This window comes from Cygnus olor, chromosome 20 (genome assembly GCF_009769625.2).
Source record: "Cygnus olor isolate bCygOlo1 chromosome 20, bCygOlo1.pri.v2, whole genome shotgun sequence".
NCBI lineage: Eukaryota > Metazoa > Chordata > Aves > Anseriformes > Anatidae > Cygnus > Cygnus olor.
In genome coordinates this window covers 1,085,436-1,104,066 of record NC_049188.1, presented here as the reverse complement: position 1 = coordinate 1,104,066, position 18,631 = coordinate 1,085,436, and the positions used below count along the sequence as shown (strand labels likewise).

Here is an 18,631-nt window from a genome sequence, read left to right as displayed (position 1 = left end):
ATTCAAATGAAACAGTCTCTTGCCTGTTCATCTCAGCAGGTAACATGTAAACTTCTGCCAAAACAGTAAATAGCTGTACTTGTTTCCATCAGAGCGCAGTGTCAGCAAACAAGAGAGGAAAGGCATTCATGAAGCACTTTTCTTATTAATTCATGTGATGCTGAGACCAAGAGTGATTCATTAATCGCTATTAAAAACACTTAACACGGTGGACTGAATTTTGAGACAACAGCAGCAGACACGAGCCCGTGTTTTCAGGTCACCATTCAGCTGTCTTGGACAGGCACAAAATACTGACAGCACAAAGGGACACCCTTATAACTATGCTCAAGTACGCTATTTCGACTAAATCTTCCAGACGTAAGCAGATGTGCTTAGAACTATGTAGCAGGAGAGCAAGTAGAGCTAGGAATCTCCAGCACATAAATTACGACCTTTATGTACTTCAATTTCAAGGGAGCCTTTGAGAATCAGTGCTGAGTACTGTGTGGATTTACAATTCTTCCTAGGCTTCCCTGAATTTCTAGTCTTTTCAGCAGCCATCAGCGTCCATGTTCCATTAATGAAATCTATTATCTTATAAACTCACCTCTTATCTTCACATCTTACATTCATTATCTTAAGCTTACAAAGTTTACTGTCCTGTTTGACACATTCTCCTCTCCTAGTTATGGAATTTCTTCTCACATAGAAAACTGATCAACCATATTGGAGTTTTATATGTTATACACCTTATGTGCAAAACATGCTGCTAACAGACCGCAGAGTGGATTCTGGATGTATCTTAAGCCTCCACTTTTGTCCCAAGTAGGTAACATGCAGAAGGAAGGAAAAAATATTCTCAACAGGGTACCTTTTCAGACAAGGCCTTTAAACTGTCTAGAAACCTCTGCCAGAAATCCTTGAAGAGGGGTCGATCGATTCTCTTCAGGCTCTCTCTGGTGCTGGCATCCACGCTGACATACAGCTGCGTTACTGGCTCGAGGTTCCTTGGTAATAAAAAGAAGGGGATTGTTATTTTCAGACATTACTGTTAACTGAAGGTGGGCGTTCTTACCCAGGCATGTATAAAAATACAGCATCTCCCAACAAGCCGCTCTGCTGGTCCAGTAGCAACAGGAGCTATGCTGTATTCATAGGGAAACTCTTAGGTTCAGCATTTCACCACTGCCAAATGACCAGTCTCACCAGCAAGATTTTACAATTTTCTTTCGGCACATAATATACCCCAAAGGTAAGAGTACCGCATACAAAGGACATTTTGCGTATCTTTTCCTCACTGAGCTGGAACATGCTCCACTCCAGTGCAGTTGTAAAACACTCAAAAACGTTTCCCATTGCAGGCTGCCATGGGTTCATGCGAGGCACTGACTCCTCTTCACCCACAGCCCACATGGGTAAAAGCCATGAAGCTCAGCCCCTTACCCTGACCTGCTATTCACCCTGGCCCATGGAAAAGTAAACCCGTTCAACAAAAATACAACCTTAATTCAGCCAATTTCTACTGCTGGACACGCTGAACTTACCTGATTTGCAGCTGACATCGTCTGTCAAATAATGTTTTGAAGGAAAATCAAAGCTGTTAAAAAAACAAAGTGCCACCCCCTCCCCCAGTGTTCTCCTTCCACTTCCAGGACTCTTATTTCATATAAAGAGCATCTGTTTACACAGTGCCGGTGAACGCAGCATCTGGGAGCCCAACACAGGTAACTTTTAAATGATGAAACCTCCCCTGCCCTGCAAAGAGCCTAGGTCGAGAGGCTCTGCAAAGAGCCTAATCCACTCCCTAAATCCCAAGGGTATAAAAGAGAATGAGCAAGGATGAAGTCTATTAAGCAAAGGGATAATGAAGGACAAAAAAAAGGAGCAAACTAAAGCAAGCTCCCTTGCCACAGAGAGAACTGATAACGGCAGCAGGTGTAACACACGTTCATTCCTCCGCTGTCCGCGGGGAGACAAAATGACAGCCTCCAGTGCACCGTGCGACTCCAGCTCGTAGCAGTTTTAGGACAACACTTTGCAAGCGTTGTTTTTTTTTGTGTGTGTGTGTGTGTGTGTGTGTGAAGGCTGTTAATGAGCAGACTATAGTCCCAGATTGATTTGGTCCTTCAGAAGATGAGAACAAATTAGAAGCTATTGTTCAGCTGCCAAATGACGCCACCTAAAAATACACCAAAGTCCCTCACCCTCCCCAGAGGTGACAGGATGACAAGAACTGTCCAGAACAAGACCTAGCAGAGCTGTTAGCAGCCAGAAAATCCAATTACTCGACATGAACACTCAACCTATCTAAACATACTTTCTCAGTATGTATTTAGACAAAACAATGAAATAGCCCAGAGCAAATACAACATTTTCGGTTAAAAAAAAACTGTTTTGCAATTAAGCTTGTCTGGACTGCCAGCCCAAAACCACAAGCTCCAGAAATGGCCAAATATTCTAGCCACGAGTGGACTGAAGTATTCAAATACAAAGAACATTGCCAAAATACTTTTTGTCTTTCCTTAAAGCTACATTTGCCTAATTAGGAGATCCCACTGAAGATGGAGCAAGCGGTTTTTCAAAACACGAGCTGAGAAAATCATTTCTTCTAGGGATCTGAATCCTAAGGACAGGCAAGAGGCAGCAGACTCAGCACTGGAAAAAGCTAGGTAACTCCTTAATCTCTCTCTCTCTCCTTAAGAGATGCCAGCAAGGGATTTCTGCCCCAAATTGCTGCAAACCAGCGCTGCCCACAGAGCTCTGCCATGGCTGGGAACCAGCATGACCTCCTGCACGCTCTCGCCAAAGGGGGGACGAGGTAAAAGGGAAACCAGGGGTGCACCCATCACCAGGGAGAAACAGCACAAACCGATCTTCCCTGAACACAACCAGATTTCATAATTAACAGGAAATTTAGTTGCACGCTACTAGGACAGGTTTTTGAAAGTTTCTCCTTAATTTTGGGTTATAGTTTGCAAACTACCACAACTGAAGACAGCTGAGATCCCATCCAGGAGACCAAACTGAAATTCGTGGCATTTACTATGTGTAAGATGAACTCATGCAGAAATCACAACTGAGTTGTGTAGCAATAAACTCACTTCAGACCACCAGCCATGGGGTGGTTTTACAAGCAAGGAAAACGACACAACCTGCTTAATGATACAAAAACCCAGAAACAACAATATAATAAGGAAATGCTCATTTTTGTGAGCAATAATGAGCATCTGCTCATTATTATTGATGCTCATAAATGCAAACATAGATGTGAGGGTTTTTGTTCACAGGCAATAATCAGAAACAAGAAAAGAGGACAAGAGCAGGGTAGCTGTTCAATGAGCTCACACGCAATAAAATCGCTTTCACTTTATGAAAAAGTGTTTGTCTGGCGGCAGACGAAGCTGCAGCCCAAACACAAAAGGAGGAGGAAGGCACAGGCAGCACCACGCTGGAGACCCACTGGGTCCCCCCAAAGCCAGAGAACACCCCAGGCATACTCTGAGTTTGCGTGCTGGATGCCAAAGGTCATGCTGCCTATTTTAGGACCAACTTTTAGACTATAGCTCCCCTCTTCTGAGGATAGAAAAATGAACTTGGTGCATACTTCAGTTCTTGTATTATGCAAGTCATTTGCTTTGATTAACCGAAGATCAGTTGCAACTTTTAACAACAGCAAGACTAGCATTTTATCACTTTTTTGTTTCTTTTTAACACCATTCAGCAGATCCTAAGAGATCAGCTTCAAAATATAGTAAGTATGCTCTCCTTTTAAAATGCTATTTTTAGGAAGGAACAATTTCTGTCTATCAGGCACATAATACATGACTTAAAGTAACTTGATTACACAATTATTCAATCATTTGGAATGCCTTTGTAGTGTATAATTACTCACTCAAAAATTGCATGCCCTTCCCCCCTCACTGCCATATTCAGACCATGAAAAGGAAGTAAAAAGGAAGCTCTCTCAGAAAGCACTAATATGGAAAGGCATTGAACTGAAATAAGCTGAGCAACATACCAAAACCACCCCGCATACAGCTGCACTAACTTGCTCAACTAACTCCAGGGTTGGACTTTGTCAGCATTGCTAGCTGATGGTGTTCAAATCAGTTCCCAGCCACCTTGCAGCTCACACTGCTGTGCAGAGCAAGGGCATTAACTATGTTTCCTTGCTATATTCCTTATTTTTGTTAAACGTGGCCTGGTTGCTAAAAAACATCGGAATCAGCAATGCTTCATATTTGTAAAAACTCTCTTGGAGTTCATTGAATCGTTGTGTGAATGTTTAGCACAAGTCCCTCTGAGAGGGAGGTAGTAACTACTGCTCCTGCTTTTGCAGACGAGGTTAACGTATCGCTGCGCTTCTCCCCTGCTCTTACACTGGGCTCTGGGTCCTGCTGCAGAGGCTGGCCCGTACAGACCTTGGGTTTGAGCCGTTACGACTGTTCATAAGGCAGAGTCAGAGCAGAGGTCAGACTGCAAGGGAAGCAGACAAACCAGACAATTTGGGTTCGGCCTCCTGCTCTAGCTGTCAAACACTCATGCCAGGTATCCGTGTCCCCAAGCACAAGACACAGCTCACTTGCTGCTCTCCTTCCCTCACACCTCCAGGAGGTACGATGTTACATTCTCTTCACTTCAAGAAGTGATCACACTTTAAGAGATATAAAAAAGAAAAAAATCAAGCTGGGAGAGAGAAAGATGAGGAAACACAGGGAGATTAAGGTTAAAATCGAACAGGTGCCAAGTAAGCTTTTCTTTTTTATTGTCAGCACTTGAGCAGAGCTGACTTGGACAAATGATAAAATGGCATTACAACACAGGTCAGCACTGAAATGCCTTAGAACAGAGTTATTTTGTCCAGCCCTTACCTAATCTCATCTGGAAACTGTGCGTTTGTAACGAGGAAGCTGGAGATGTTGTGCTGGTGCAGGAGCTTCAGGAAGCGGTTGATCTCCGGGTACATGATGGGCTCTCCCACCAGTGACAGCGCGCAGTGCTTTGCTGTCATTGCTTCCTCGAAGCGATCTGCTTTTACTCCTGACACTCCTTCAAAGAAGACAGAGAACAGGCATAAGTTGCATATAACCTCCTCCCAAACCATGCATCCATACCTAAAGTATACCCTGGCACCAAGTAAAACCAGCTAGAGCCTTCCTGAACCAGAGAGAACACCAAGCCACAGACAGAGACCACCAAGACAGCTCTGCAGGAACCCAGAAAGCAGCGTATGGCCAGATACAGAGTTCAGGGCTTTGTGCGCGCAGTTAACTATTGCAAGCAATTCTTCTTAGTAACGTTTGAGTCAAACTTTCCCTTGAGAAGACCTCAGTGATGCTGCCTGAATGCTGAGACAAGCACAAGAGCAAGTTCAAGTTGGCATTTAAAAAACAAAGAAACAGGTTCTGTTTCTCTCCAATGCTAACCACAGACTGTGTTCCAGCCCCACGAGAACAAACTCCTCAGTGAGGTGGGCCTGGCTCCTTTGAGCAGAGCCACAACCACCAGCATCGGCCACCACGTGCAATGCAACCCAACAGAGGACGTGCTCAAAAGAAGCCTCAACACATGACACTGCCTTGAAAAGTGAGAGGAATTTCAGAACAAAGAGGGAAAAGCAAGGAACTCAACTGCAGCATCCACGTGAAAATACCATCTGCAGGTTTAACCGACCCGAGTCACATTTACCGTACCCACAGGAGGGCAGGGGAGAGGTGAGCACTGCTCCTGCCCGTATCTGACTAAGTGCTCAGCACCCTGTATGAAGCCATCTGACTACAAACAAGCTTTTGTTCCAAATGTGTCACTTCACATTTCCTTGACGTGCCTTGATGTACTTGAATAATATCTGAGGTTTCGGATTGGGGGTTGGTCTGTTTCAAAAAACAAAGACTTAAGTTTGAAACCAGGTCCTCAGCTCACCTCCCGTTGCCTAGACGCTGGAGCTCAAGCAGTACAGAAAATTACATGCTATGCTGCAAAGCCAAGATAAAAAGAGGTGTTCGTGGATATTGCTTCAGCCTCACGTAGAAAAGCTGGTTTGTGATCAGAGTGAAGCTTAGTGCATTTTAAACCAGCCAGGCTCTGTCCTGAATAGGTGACAGGACTAATGGTTACTCTGCAGAAACTTGACAGCGCTAAATGAGAACTTTATTTGAAAAGAAAGGAGCATCTCAACCACACACAGAGATTAAAGGACTTAACTTTTGTTTTCCTAAAGCTACTCAAGGTCATTTTGGGAATTAATTTCTCTCTCAGTATCTTGCAGTTGGACTACAGTAATTACACTGCCAGCTTTATAAGCAGACAGAAGAAAGTTCCAACATCACAAAGTTTGAGAGTAACTTTCTCAAAATGGTTTACATCAAACCCGGCATACAGTAAATACACTGCAGAGGAGCGTAGACGATCATTTGACCACATAAATCACGAGCTAGACAGGAGTAAACTAAACAGGATTAGTGGGTACTCCGAGGAGCACACGAACGCTGCTGTACGTGGGGCTGCCCTACCACTCCAGTGCTCAGCCTCTGCCCCGCAGACGAGCCTCCTTCTCTCTTCAGTCAGCAATGGGCTTCGAAGGAAGAGCTTGGGCAGATTTCGCGTGGCATGCAGCAAGTTCAAGGCAGGTGCGGGAGCTGGGAGCCACAGGAGCTTGAGATGCCTCTGCAAGAGGCAGTGGTGCACAGCTTCCAGCTCAGCTCTCAGCAGAGCGCGCAGCCGAGCCACCTCTGAGCTGCACGCCTCCTTTGAAAAGCTGACTCCAGCTGCTCTCCTACTGGCGCACTTCAATTTCAGAAAGGAAAGCATCGTCTGGCACGTCACCCTATACAGGCTGGCTGCTGGCTTCGGGTGTCCCTCTGCAAGTACCTGTGCTACTGCCTGGGGAACTAGGGGGGCAAGGAACACATTCTATGCACGCTTACATCAAGATACACAGGTCTTCCCAGATCTCATTTTAAGACCTGTGTTTTGAGCGATTCCCACAAAACTGCTCCCTGTAAGGCAGCAGGATTTCCTAGTTTAGGTCACGTGCTTATTTGTTCATTTTTCCCCTAAGCTAAACCAGGGCTCTATTATCAGAGACACCCACTCTTATTTTTTGAATTATGTTTCCATTCTGTGCATGCCCTTCACAAGGGCACTGAGATTTACTAGTCACCACCTAGAAAAGGTATCCATCAAATAAACTGCTTCACACCTTCCCACCTCAGCCCTCTATCAGGAAGATGCGTCTCCATCAGTTACTCTAAAAGAGAATTATGTGACGTTAATTCACATCTCCAGTCTTCAAAACCTGTACACACTATGGCAACATTAAAAGAGGGAAGAAGGTATCTTTAAAAGCATGCAGAGAGACTCCTGCAGGATGGAGAGCTATCCTCTAGGATATGTTATAGGAGAGAGGGTCTGCAAATATTTTTTTGTTCTTTCAGAGAACATCTCATTTTTCCTACAAGGTGTGCAAATAACGCATCACAATAACTCTCCTCTCCCCCTGGTGCACAGAGACGTCTGTATCTGAATGCAAAGCTGTGGTAGTGGTACTACGAAGAGCACAAATTTATTCAAATGTTATCTGAGCAGCATTACCGGACTCAAGAGCCTTGAAGACTAAGACATTTTCCCCATGCTTTTCTTCTCCAGCAGCTCAAATTCTCTGCTCTACACTGGGACCAGCATTCGAACACCTTGGCAGATGTGCACAGCACCCAGCTGGAAGCTTGACCGGTGTCAATGGAGCAGCCCACGGAGCCCAGCTGCAATCCATCTTCCCTCCACACTCTCTCCCTCTTCAGCAAAGCAATCTAGTCCATCACTCTGCTCAAACATATTACTTATTTATCTTAAAATCAATCATCATAAAATCCAACCCACTATTTGCGTTGCACCGCTGGGTTTGCTGTAAGCAGTCGTGTCTTCTGCCTGAGCCACCTCCAGCCCGGAGGGGGCACAGCTCTGGCAGGCGCACGGGGAGTTCCCCGTGGGTTCCCCCTGGGTTCAGGGCAACCCTTCTAGTCAATTTTGCTCTCACATGGTTCTACTCTAGACATTTTTCACCTGCACCTCAGGGAAACAGTGTAAAATTCACAAAATATAACAGCTAGCTACTGGTCTTAATTTTTTCCTGTTTTTCTTCTCCTGAAAACACTTGCTCTTAGGCTCCCAAGACAGGGAGTACATTACCATCTATTACTCTGCAGTAACAACACATTTTTTTCTTTTTCCACTTTGCAACACAGTTCTAGTCCAGAGCTTTTTTTTTTTTTTTTTTCCCTCCAGTCATTCGCCTCTCACAGTTCCAGGTCAAGGATAACTGTGCTGAGGAAGCACGTGCAAGTTTCAGGCATCGTTTGGGAATCTATTTAATGGAAAATATGCTCCAGAAGAGAGAATTGGACTATCTTTACAGACCTCTCAACACTCTGGGAATACTTTCAGATGCTGCCAAGTCACGCTTGAATCTTTCCTCCTCCCCAGCCCTTTTTGGGAAGGCATCAAGGTGTAGCATGGGGAGGAGAGGGTTACTCCAGAGTTCGAAGTTGAGTTTAAACCAACTCCTGTACGTAGCTTTCAGAAGGCAGGGCTTCCAAACAGCTGCAGAATAAGCTGCTTTTCACCTTCTTATAATGCAAACAAGAACACACTTCTGCCTTACAGGAGCAACGTTTCCATCACACTGCAGTGCACCAACACTGCATGCAGGAATTGCCCTTGACTCACACACAACCGCACCCCGTGCTCCATCACAAACTGCAGGCACACCCAGTCATCATCTGAAACAGCACGTGGCTTTTCTCAAGGTGAATATAAGGGACTATTTTGAACTCAGGTCCTACCTGATAAAAGAGGATATATATTTTTAATTACTTCTAGGACTTTTGATTTTAACAGGGATAACACAAGTCACAGAACTACTGGTCAGAAGGGACTGCCACAGGTGTCTGGTCCAGGCTCCTGCTCAGAGAGGACAGCTGCCAGCACTGCTGGGGCAGTAACAGATTTGCTTAGAAGACTTGAAAGCCTCCAAGGCTGGAGGGTCCCCCCTCCTCTCTGGGGACCTGTCCGAGAGCTGCACCACCCCTTCCCTGTACCAGCTTATTCTGACGTCCAGCCTGAATCTATCAAACAGCAACCTGACCCTGTTGTCCCTTCATCTACAATAGCAGGAGGGTCTCCTCCCAGCAGGGACAACAGGGCGAGGACACCCTCACAGAACTTTCCGCTTCTTGCTGAGCTCCATGTGTCCCCATCAGCCCAAAGAGCAGCTTTCTCGAGGTGCTGCTGAAGTACAGCTCTGCTGGTCAGTGCGCCTGTCACCCCACCTAAATTAGTGTTGCCTGCAAAGCTGCTGAGGGTGTACTCAGTCTCATCATCCGCTCATGGAGATGTACAACCCAGGCTCCTGGATCAACACCTGAATTACCCTGCTTGTTACCAGCCACCAACCAGACTTCAAGCTATTGATCACGATCCCTTTAGCCTGCCCAGCCACATTTCAACTAATTTAAGAGCCTGGCTACCAGGAATAGACTGAATAAAAGAGTGGAATTCTGAAAAGTGCTCAGTGCTGTGTTAAGCATGAATACTGCTTTGTTTATAGCTTTAACTGTTACTGCACTCCAGGCAAAATCTGACATCCCACACGCTCTTCACTCAGACAAACCACCTGTACCCAAACCCCTGCTGTGCTGGCACTGCATCCCAGCAGCTGAGTTAACAGGCGGCCGTGAAACCCTGCAGCAGCTCTGGGCCAGCCAGGCAGCACTGCTGCAGGCATTCTGCCCTTCCCAAGCACTCTCCCCACATAGCTCCAGCACAAAGGGAACACCACCAAAGCTAGGATGTGAGACCTGCATGTCTTCACACCCTGCCCTGCCTCGAGCACCAAGAGCTGTGCTTTGTTCGGACTGAAGGAAGATGCTCTACTGACACCAGACCACTCCTACTGTGCCTCCACTCCTCTCACTACCTCTTCTCCAAGGAAAACATCCCCACCAAACTACCGTCCCCTTCCCCTGTTCCACTACAGCACGGCCACTTTCCTCCTGAGGAGCAATAGAGCTGCAACCCAACCCAACGGGCTGCACGCAAGGGGCAGAGTACAGCCAGGTCTTGTTCTTCTGGCTGCCCTCCACCCAGCTCAGAACGGGAGCTCCCAGGGAGCTGGCTTCCCTGGAGCTGTTGGTCTGGGATTGCAAGATGATTCAAACCAGGCACTTTGTGAATGTGTAAAAGCTGGGGCCTCATGAGCTTTGTTGAGTTATTTTTCCGCCTATTACATAAGTCCAATGAGTGAGACAGCGCAACTGCCCTCCGCTGACAAGTTTTTTTTGCCTGTCACATTTTTAATCCATTGGGCTCTCTCTGTGCACAGCCAACGTAAACAAACGGGTTCCCAAAATGACAGCCAAGACTGAGGCTCATCTTGCACGTTTTACGGACGCTTCATTTCACTCCTGCTGCTCACACGGCCTCTGCTGTCAATTAGGAAGAGCAGAGTTCTAGACCTGCCCTGCCACGCTGGCCAGTCCTCTGAGCACACAGTGCTGACCTTGGCAAAGAGACCAAGCTTATTACACACATCTGGGGGAAAAACAAAACAAAACTAACAGCCATCTATCTCTATATATACAAATATATAGCAAGTGAATGAACTCATGAAGATTTGATATTGGAAGCAAAATACAGTAATTTTCAAAACTGCCTAACAACTGCAGCTTCAGTTGCACACAAATATACCAAATAATTCTTAATAAATATCATCATCCCAAATGCTACCGCTCACTTATAAGTGAGGAAAATACAGCCTGGAAGTTTCAGAGGCAACAAAAGCTCTCAGGGGAATACGGCTGGACAGCATATTTCCTATTCAGTTTAGAGATTGATTCCTTTTGCCTTCCACCTGCCCTCACTTTTGTGTAAGAATCAACATCATTCATCACGCAGGCTAGCTTTAACCACTGCAGAAGCCTCTGTACACACAAAGAAAGGATGTAACTGCCAGGATGCACAACAGGCAACTCCACTGTACTCCCTCAAGGCAGCAGTAGATACCCAACAGCTGACTCATGTTCTAAGGTCAAAAACAAGGCAGAACATTTCCGAAAACAAGTAATAAGTACACCCACAAAGTTTCCCATTTGCCCATCTTTCTGAGATTATAAATCTTACGCCTCCTTATCAGCATTCTGCAGGTAACCAAAATGTTTTAATCTAAGCTTTGAAGGTGGTGCTGCTGATTATCTTCTCAAAGTATCATTAATGGGGAAGACTAAGAAAGGTTACCTTTGAACTGCTTAATCATATTCTGATGGTTCTCAATAGCCTCCTGCAAGATCATTTCAGGTTGGTCCATCTTCCATCTCCACTCTGTGCCCACTGGATTTGTATGATGTCTGAAGGAAAAAGAGACTGAGTTATTCACTGCAATTTGTACGAACCCGTCTGTCACCCTGGGGACTCTGGCATTGTTTAATAAAATTGAAAAACAACAGCAAATTATCTGCAAGATCCTGCTTCTGACAACTCTCAGATGTGACCTTTGAATACCAGTCTTCTACTCCTCTCCTCCCAGACTATGGTCCTCTCCGGAAGGAATGGACCTTGCAGTTTAGTATAAACATCAGCATACGTATTTTGAATCATGGGTAAAAGGTTTTTAAGAAGTTAAAAATGATGCTCTGCAGCCAGAAAGACCTCTTTAAACAAAGAAAAACCAGCTCTACCTCCTCTTCTGACCACAGCTACATAAAGCACTTAAGGAAGATTCTAAGACTCTTTTAGTTCCATTCTGGAAGTGCAAACTATTACCTTAAGAAGGAAAGGATTTACTTCTAAGCCAATCCTTGGTTAACACTAGCAACAAAACAGATGATAGCAGGCTACTCAAAATACATAAAGGTTCTGGGAATTCTGCAGTATGCCAGATTCATCTCTGGTGAATCCAGTTAGCTTCCCAGATTTACTCAGTAGGGGCTTCTCATCACTTCTGAGACCTGCCAGCCACCCAGTTACTGACACCCAAAGGGAAAAATAAAGTGTTAATTTAGGAGTCAAACTGACTGCAGGGACAAAAAACACTGATCATCCCTCTGAGGGACAGCTGCATTGAACTGGGATAGGAAGCCGACCTTGCCTATGCAGAGAGGACCACTCACTGTACCCACACTTTGCTTTCCTCAAAAATGCAAAAAGCATACTCAGGTGAATCAACCACCCAAGTGCCTGGAAGATACCTGAAACTTCTTGTTCCTTTATTCGTTGCCATGGGAGGATATTACTCAGCCACTGTAAGTTATCTGGAAGAACCTAATCCAGACCAGCAAGTGAAACCCCACAAAGCAACATGCTCATTCCTGGACAACTCCAACCCACGGAGAGCCTGTACAAGAGCATGGACCTCTCCCTGGCGAGAGAAACTTCCCACTAACCTTGCTGCACTCAGATTAGTATCGAACAGGGATAGGAAGATGTCTAAAGGCTGCACTAAGAAAACCAAAGAATTTGTGCTTTTACCTCCTTGTTCTCTCTGCCCTCTCCTGTTTGTTCCCCAAAATACGCTACAAAAGTTTTTCTGCTTCTCCCCTACCAATTCTACTGTGGCTTATTGCATAATGCATTCAAAGAAGAGTAGTATATATTTGCTGTGCCTTTCAAAACAGCGTTATTGGATCAATATAGGTCCGGACAAGAAAACATCAAGCAATATGTCCTCTTGAAACTCAGTCTTATAACCAGCTGATCTCTTTTCTCTACTGCTTTCATCATCCCTCGAAGTCAGCCATGGAGAGGACTGAGGTTACCTGTCTCACTCCTTCCGTCTCCAAGGGCACTAGGAGATAACATTCAGCATTTAACTAAAGGAGAAAAGAGAGACAAGGGCACTTTTTCAGAAAGAAATGGATGGTTTTTTTCAGAAGGAAACGGCCTACTGAAGACCATCAAAAGATTCCCACTGGCTGCAGCTCCACAATTGAGCAGTGCTAAAACACAAATTCTAGATCCGGAGTCAACAAGCACAGCCCTTAGCCCAAACATTGCTGTGCCTGCTTCAAGAGCTAAGATTCAAATGCTACTCTCAAACTGCTTCACCATCTCAAAGCTCCTTTAAGCTAAAACAGCTTTCTTTTTTGGATTTTTTTTAAAAATGCTGCCAACATGGAAAGTTTTCTGAATGCCAACTATAAAAAGGCATTTATAAAACACTTACATGTTTAACTTAGCTTAACATAGCTTGTACCCCATATATTTAATAGGGCAAGCTGGCAGAATATCAACAGGCTCTTAACGCACACTGGACAACTATTAATTACTAGCGTCTAACAGCCCTTGAATTTTTAGCACATTCTGTTTATTAAACATACCGGGTCATGTCTACAAAGCTCATTTGGCAAAAAGCAGCTTCATTTCTCCCAGGACACAAAGCAATGAGATTGTTTCGCAGTCCCCAGCAGAGACCGACTTTCCCCGTCACCTTCCCACTCCCCTGCAGGCTGTCACCCCCTGCCTCACCAGCTACTCAAGCCTTGAGCAGGTAACTATGCGTGATACTCCTTTCCATCCCAAAATAACACCGCACAGAAAGAAGTCCTACCCAAAACCGCACACACACTAGAAAGCTCTTACTGTGTTGCAATTTGAGTGTGGAACGTTTGATCTGACCCTTTGGAGACAAGCCGTCGCTGCCCCAGCACCCCACTAAGGCAAATCGATGATGGCGAGCTCTCGGCTAACTCCAGCTCTTCCCCAGCTAATAAGGACTGCCACCAACCAGCCTTGTTTGCACACTCATCAGATCTCTGATCTACCAGTGTTATTTGGCAGTGGCACCAGCACGCCCCCACTCAGACCTCCGTGAGAAAGGCGGATGCTTCGGTGAGGCACTGCATCCCCATCCCCAGCTGCCGGGGTATGATTTCAGTAAAGCAGCTTTTGCTTTATTTTCAGGACAGGTTCATTCAACACCACTAATTCTAATGATGGAAAATGCCAGGGGAATTTACAGCTACTTCTTCACAAAACTAGAGGTGTTCCCTCCCCGCTAAGAAACTACAGCTTGTTTATAAAGGAAATCCTTTTAAAAGGACCAGAAGTGTCTGAGTTTGTGCCTCTTGCCTTCTGTCAGGGTGAAACCATGAGTACAGATGGTCTTAGGATGAGAGCCTGAAAGTCTGGGCTCTTAAATGAAAGTTTATTTTGCAATCAACTCCCAGCACGGCCAGAAGAAACCAATGACCCTCTTTTAAAATGTTTGCTTTCTTCTATGAGCAAAGGTTAGCATTATGAAGTCTTTCAAGAGACTTTGTGGGAAACCGTAGCACAGGTATAAAGTATCCTTTACTCCAGCGATTGATGTCGATACCTGGCAGAGAACACGAAGGTGAGGAAACACTGGTGGCAGTGATCATGAAAGGACAAAGTACGTGATTCCCAGGAAGGGACAGGAAGGAAAAAGCAGAACAAAAACAAGAGGGTTCGAGACAGCAGATCTCAATGATCCCTGAGAACCAGCAGGTGAGGTCCTAGAGGAGAAATGTTGAAGGGCAAACGAGCTCTGGAGAACCAGCAGGTTTTTAAACCCTATTAAGGCAGAAGTGCAAACTGTGGCAATAAAAAGCAAAGTATAACAAGAAACCAAATCGGCAGAATCACAGGCTCTTCCGCAACCTTGCAATCCTCCACCTGAGAAAAAAAAAAAAAATAAGAACTTCAGAACACAGGGTCACAATCAGAGGGATCAATGCACAGAGTATGATACACCTAGCAAAGGACGTACAAAAGGGCCAACGAGAAAGCCTCTCCCTGTACTGACATGAGGAGCAAGCAGACAACCAAGGAAAAAGTTTGGCCCACACACAAGGACACAAAGCTTGATCCTCTGTGATGACAGGAAGTGTTGGCACCTCTTCTTTTACTTCTTCCTAATGACTAAGGGACAAACTAGATGAGACTAGGAAAGGACAAATTAATTATACTTCTCTAAAAAGTGTTTTTACTCGGGTGGTAACCTTGCCCTGGAACGTGCTGGATGAACCAGCTGATGGAGCATCACGGTGGGCAGCAATAAGCTGAAAGTTTGTGGCCAACACAGAAAAGCAACTTCAAAAAGACTACAAGACTGCAAGTGCAATGCCTGCTTTAGCAGGAATCAAGGATTTCTGTACCAGCCCCTCTTAACTTTGAATTCCTTGGGACACAATGGACTAAGTGTTTGTGATTTCCACACCCCCTCGAGAAGACAGCCCGGAGATGCTAACAGCCAACAGAGAACATTTCACACCAAGACCACCACGGGGCCTTGTAGGCAAAGGAGAAAGAGAAGAGTTCAAGCTTTGGACTCTGATTTACCCAATACTCTTACAATTTGACCTAAGAAATGTTCTGTAGAAGGCACTATTTTTAAGAGAGCACACTACCATGGTGGAAAACTTAGAGCAGTGATCAGTCACCACTGGTTCAGAAGGCCGCCAGACCTGGCCAGAAGGGCAGCTGCAGGGCAGTGTGCGGAGCTGGCCCCATTCAGCGGTTTCTTAGAGCTGAGCAGCAGAGGAGGCAGGCTTGCCACAGCCCCAGGTGGAACCAACACGTCTGGAGATGCAAACCCACAGCATGCCATTAGGAACAGATCACCACCTGGCTGAGGACATCACCGCCCTGCTGGTGTAACCTGCCGCTGACTGCAAAACGCAGCACAGGGAGGCAAAGAGCTGGGGAGCGCCTCCACCACGAGGGATGGGATAGCGAGGACGGGCTGTTCTCCGGGCATGCAGAATCACAAATGGCCTCAAAACAAGAGCGAGGAGGGATGCCTGGGTCTGCAGGGGGACTGGTAGAACAACGCTGCGGCACGCTGCGAGGGCATCACTGCTTCGTGCCTCTAAGCACAGGCAGCACGCAGCCCTCAGGACTGACGCAGGCACACCTGAAACTGCCCTCCGCAGGGGATGCACCAGAGACTTCATGTCTCAGATTATTTGTTTTACAAATCAGACAACACTCGCTTTAAAAAGAAAAAAGTAAGTTGATAGGCATTTTTAGTTTTTGTTCTTATCTAGACTGCTGTCTGAGGAAAAGGAACAATGTACCTACAGAAACTTCCCATTAAATCATTTTTTTTTGTGTTGCTTTGAGAAGTCTTTTGTTAGGTTTAGAAGTGAGAAAAATAGTTTATAATGAATAAATTCGGGAAAAAAAAAGAAATTTTTTTTCAAAAGGCATGGCATTAACTCACCAGCATGTAGGAATAAGCTATTTTAGAGAAGAAAACACTGGGGAAATAAGTCCAAGATCAAATTTTGGATATCTAAATATCCAAAGAAAACTCATTTTAACAGTGACAAAATAGTGAGTATTTTAGAAAGAAAACTTGGACTTCCATGTTTTAAAATCAATTTCGGTAAAAAAAAAAAAAAAAGATTTTTCAGAAACAGCTGAAAAAGCCATGGTTGATTTATTTTTTCATCCCAAGTCCAGCAGCTCAGAGCGCTTCCCCAGGAGCACGCTGCAGCTGACCTCCCCCCAGCTCCTGGGGAGTGCTGATGCTCCCCCCTCAACGTGCTGCAGAGCCACAGGGTGTCATTTTTCTTGAGATTAGGCACGTTACAACAACTGCCAGCAACTCGTGGCACTAACAACAGTGACTGCTTTAGATGAGGTTGGATTTGCCGGCCACCCCAAACAGAGGGGACTGAACTTCACAAGGCTCTAGACAAATCCCCTTTTTGAACTCACATCTCCGAAGTCTTAAGGACGGAAAACGCGCCATGCTGAAGAATTACACCCTGCCCCTCAGATCTCAGAAATGCTCACCTTTTATAAGCAGGGCACAGTTTATAGAACAGCCGGTGCTGCTGAGCACCTCCCAGAGGCCTGCCAGGGGCTGTGTCAGTGTATTTTGTTCCTTCCCAGCAGGAACAAGCACCGTGCTCAGCACAACGTAAGAAACCATCCCAAAGTTAGCCCCTCAGGATGTGCAGGGTCGCTTTCAGAGCTCGCGATCGCTCCATCAAGTTACTCATTGCTGTAACTGGCTACCAAGTCACCTACGATACCTAACAAGACATACGTAAGCATTTCATAGCCAGTGATCTGGTTATAGTCACTACTAAAGCCATAAATACACAGATTGGCAATGGCAGCTACAAAAGCCAGCAACAAGTTCAAGAACCCAAAAATGCACGCAGCTGTGCGATGAAAAGCACAGACTTCAGCCCCAGGAAGTGCTGGCAGGCTATTTTTTGTTCCCTTGTGATCCTTTTACATAACAATGGCAATGAAAATGCTCCTCACTGCACAGCGTGAGCTGGGAACCCTCCACGGTAGATGCCACACCGGGGTTTTAGTGACCTCAAGGTCATCTACAGTGACCTTACCTCCATGCTTCCATGCCTAGATTTGGCAAACCAGCATCTAACCATTACCAAGGACCACGCTTCGCAGTGCGGTCTTTAGTGCAGCAAAGAGCAACTGGCACAACTCCATCCTGCTCTAACAACAAGCACCAAAGGCACCGACAGTGCCTCAGCAGAGCCCCAGCGCTCCCGTGTGCCGGCACAGAAGCCCCCAGCCAAGCGGGACCCAGGGGCTTGCTCCCACCTCACCCGATGGACCCCACCAAAGCGTTTCCACAAGAAAAATGCCCAACAGGCGACTGCAGTGCTGGCAGAGCAGCACATAAAGGCACCAAGAGAAACATTCTCTGCTCCATCTAAAGTAAAAATCTTCGTGTTCAGAAATTACTTGTGACATTGGTTCAGATTTTACCGAGGATGAGCCAGCTATATTCTGACATCTGCCCCTCCCCTTCCATTTACATGGTTACCTCCAGGTACATAAACCAGTGAAAAAAATAATACTGAAAAGGATGAACACATCCCCATACACTACTACAATTCTGTAAACAAAAATAGGAGAACTATACTTTTGCTGGGAGAAGAGTCTCGCTTTATTGAAGCAAGGACAGGTGGCTGGAGATGCCAAAAGGTTTCCTGAACTTCCAGGCTCAGGTTCCAAACGTATTTTACAAATCTGCATTGCTGTCAGCTCCTTTGATATCATATCTCATACTTCCCTAACAAACTTCACCTCTGGAGTAGTTCTTTAAGGAAAATAAACTTTGTTTTGATCTGTTTTCAGTTTTCAAGCACCTCTCCTGTAGGAGATTAATATTATGGTTTTTTAATCTCTTCATTTTGCAGGGCTTACTGTGATCACTGGCTTTTGGCCACGCATATTCAGACAGTCCAAACAGTTTCAGCTGTTGCCTACTGTACGAGTTAAAGCTGGAGCCTTCAAGTACAGGTACAAACAATATAAAGCTACAAAAGAAGAAATATGAACACATTTCTTTAGGGGATATTTTATTCTGTCTGGTTTGCCTCCTCCTCAGATGCAAAATAAAGCCTATTAATTTAAATCTTATTTAGCTGTTCCATCGCTCCACAAAAATTGATCGTGTTTTAGACACTCAGTCAGAGGACATAATCAAATCAGGTTTGCCTGGTGGTTGTGCCGCAGTACAGAGTGTCAGAAAGCCTCAGTCCCCACACTTGCTCTAATTGATTAAGAGATTTGGTCATTTGCACATTTCCATTTAGACAATTAAGCTAAAGAGACACTACAAACAGCGAGACCAACTGAGTGCAAT

At 45.4% G+C, this 18,631-nt stretch overlaps 1 protein-coding gene across 2 annotated transcripts in view; it reads right to left on the bottom strand.

Moving 5' to 3' along the window:
* LOC121058083 (S-adenosyl-L-methionine-dependent tRNA 4-demethylwyosine synthase TYW1-like) overlaps positions 1–18,631 on the bottom strand; it is a 107,160-nt gene that overhangs the window by 48,958 nt on the left and 39,571 nt on the right. For both annotated transcript variants that reach the window (XM_040533115.1, XM_040533116.1), the window contains exons 12-14: positions 11,272–11,381; positions 4,854–5,031; positions 854–989 (exon numbers count right to left, since the gene is read on the bottom strand). In XM_040533115.1, coding sequence (XP_040389049.1) covers positions 854–989; positions 4,854–5,031; positions 11,272–11,381 — 424 coding nt within the window. The remainder of the gene's footprint in view (positions 1–853; positions 990–4,853; positions 5,032–11,271; positions 11,382–18,631) is intronic.